At 38.5% G+C, this 2,276-nt stretch overlaps 1 protein-coding gene across 1 annotated transcript; it reads left to right on the top strand.

Annotated features, from left to right (window-relative positions):
* Positions 1–669: 669 nt before the first annotated feature.
* LOC139893426 (protein EXORDIUM-like 3) lies at positions 670–1,872 on the top strand. The gene has a single exon (XM_071876593.1). It carries the CDS (start codon positions 695–697, stop codon positions 1,730–1,732), a length of 1,038 nt encoding a protein of 345 aa, XP_071732694.1. The 5' UTR covers positions 670–694; the 3' UTR covers positions 1,733–1,872.
* The last annotated feature ends 404 nt before the right edge of the window (positions 1,873–2,276 follow it).

Genomic DNA, 2,276 nt, shown 5'->3' on the forward strand with positions numbered 1-2,276 from the left:
ATGGTCGGGACATTGTAGCGTGGCAACGGTTATGACAGGGTCAAGACGAATGTTAACCAATATTGACTTGTTATATATATTTCAAACAAAAGTATTTCAAAAATAAATATTTCAAATTAAAGCAATTACGTTGCACATAATATTTCAAACACAAACATTTAAGTACAAACATTAAACAATAATATTTCAAATATGTTCAAAACTTCAAGCATACACATTTGTCTTTAATTTGAAATATTTATGTTTGAAATGTTTATTTTTGAAATATATGTACATAAAATTCAACGTTGATCAACATTCGTCTCAATCCCGTCTAGATCGTTTTTTAGGTTTCTGACCATTATTGATCGTTGTTTAAGCATGTTTTTATTCACTTTTAGATCCGTTATGACGGTACACTGGTAAATCTGTAAATCTGTTGTGATGACCGTCTCGGCCGTTTTCTGCAACATCTTATGTGACATAAGGACTAGGTTCGTAGTAAAATATTTGTTGATTTCAAAATAATAGAGGGACTAATAAGCGAATACTCATTTCAGTAAGGGAAAAAAGGCAAAAGTAACTAAACCTAAATGTACCATTTTATAAAATATAGACACAAACATTTTCACTGCATCTTTATATATACACTGTCGCAATGTTACACATTTTTGTGCTACCCTCATCAACCACACTCCCTAGTCCCTACAGAAATATGAGCCGGTGGGCCATCACAAACCGCCGGTCACCGGCGCCACCGATCATCATCCTCGCCGTACTTTCCACCTTCCTCTTCATACACCCTTCGATTGCATGGCGACCTTGGCCTCGACAAAACAATAAAACCGAACTCGAATTCGGTTCTTCAAAAAAGTACGAAGGGTCTTCAGAATTTGTCAAACTTCGATACCATATGGGTCCTGTTTTAACCACCAATATAACCGTACACATTATCTGGTACGGTACGTGGTCCGGTTCCCAAAAACGGATCATCCGCGAGTTTATCAACTCGATATCTGATACCACCACCCGGTCCCCATCAGTTTCCGGGTGGTGGAAAACAGTTCAGCTCTACACCGACCAGACTGGTTCGAATATTTCTCGAACCGTTCAATTGGGTGAAGAAAAAAACGACAGACTTTTATCACACGGAAAGTCGTTAACTAGACTTTCCGTACAACACGTGATAAAAGCCGCGGTAACTGCCAAAACAAAACCGTTACCAATCAGCCCAAAAGGCGGGCTGTATCTGCTGCTAACAGCAGATGACGTGTACGTTCAGGATTTTTGCCAGAACGTATGCGGATTCCATTATTTTACATTCTCGTCCATCGTAGGGTACACTTTACCCTACGCATGGATCGGGAATTCAGGAAAACTGTGTCCGGGTACATGTGCGTACCCGTTCGCAGTTCCTGATTACATTCCGGGATTAAAACCAGTGAAATCGCCAAACGGGAATTTAGGAATTGACGGAATGATTAGTGTTATAGGACATGAATTAGCGGAATTAGCATCGAATCCGTTGGTAAATGCTTGGTACGCCGGTCAGGATCCTGTGTTTCCGGTGGAGATTGCTGATTTATGTGAGGGTATTTATGGTACAGGAGGTGGTGGGTCCTACACAGGACAAATGATGAACGATAGAGATGGAGCCACGTATAATATGTACGGGATCCGACGGAAGTATTTGGTACAGTGGGTTTGGAACCATGTTGTAAATTACTGTACTGGCCCTAATGCACTTGATTAATATTTTGTCGAAACCATTGGTTTTGTGTAGCCTTTCTATCCATTTTTTAATCTATAATTATGAATTTTGTTTATTGTTATTATAATACGGTGTAGAAAATTTTATGTATAAATAGTTGATTTTATTTAAGGAAACTAGAAAAAAAATTATACACACAATTGAGTTGGATAGGATAGAAATTAATTAAAGTATTTTTGTCTGTATTAGTGGTTTCATTTTCCCGCCACGGAGGGGTTCAATGTTATAACCACTCTTGTGGACGAAACAAGAATCTAAATTTAAGGGGACTAGATATACTTAAAATATATGGGGAGTATAAAGTTAAAAATAATGATACAATGTTCAAACATTCGACATCGAACTACTAGCAAAAATCGTGGGGGTCTTCAGTGGCCTCCTGTTTCGGCTCGACAAAAATGTTTTCATTCTCGTCCCGCTCGAGAATGTCGGTGTCTTTTGAAAAGGTTGAAGGTTGCAAACTCGGGGGCGAAGGAAAAAAAAAAAAAAACGTCTCTTGCAGCGGAAAACCTTAGTTGAGTTTTTT

This window comes from Rutidosis leptorrhynchoides, chromosome 2 (genome assembly GCF_046630445.1).
Source record: "Rutidosis leptorrhynchoides isolate AG116_Rl617_1_P2 chromosome 2, CSIRO_AGI_Rlap_v1, whole genome shotgun sequence".
NCBI lineage: Eukaryota > Viridiplantae > Streptophyta > Magnoliopsida > Asterales > Asteraceae > Rutidosis > Rutidosis leptorrhynchoides.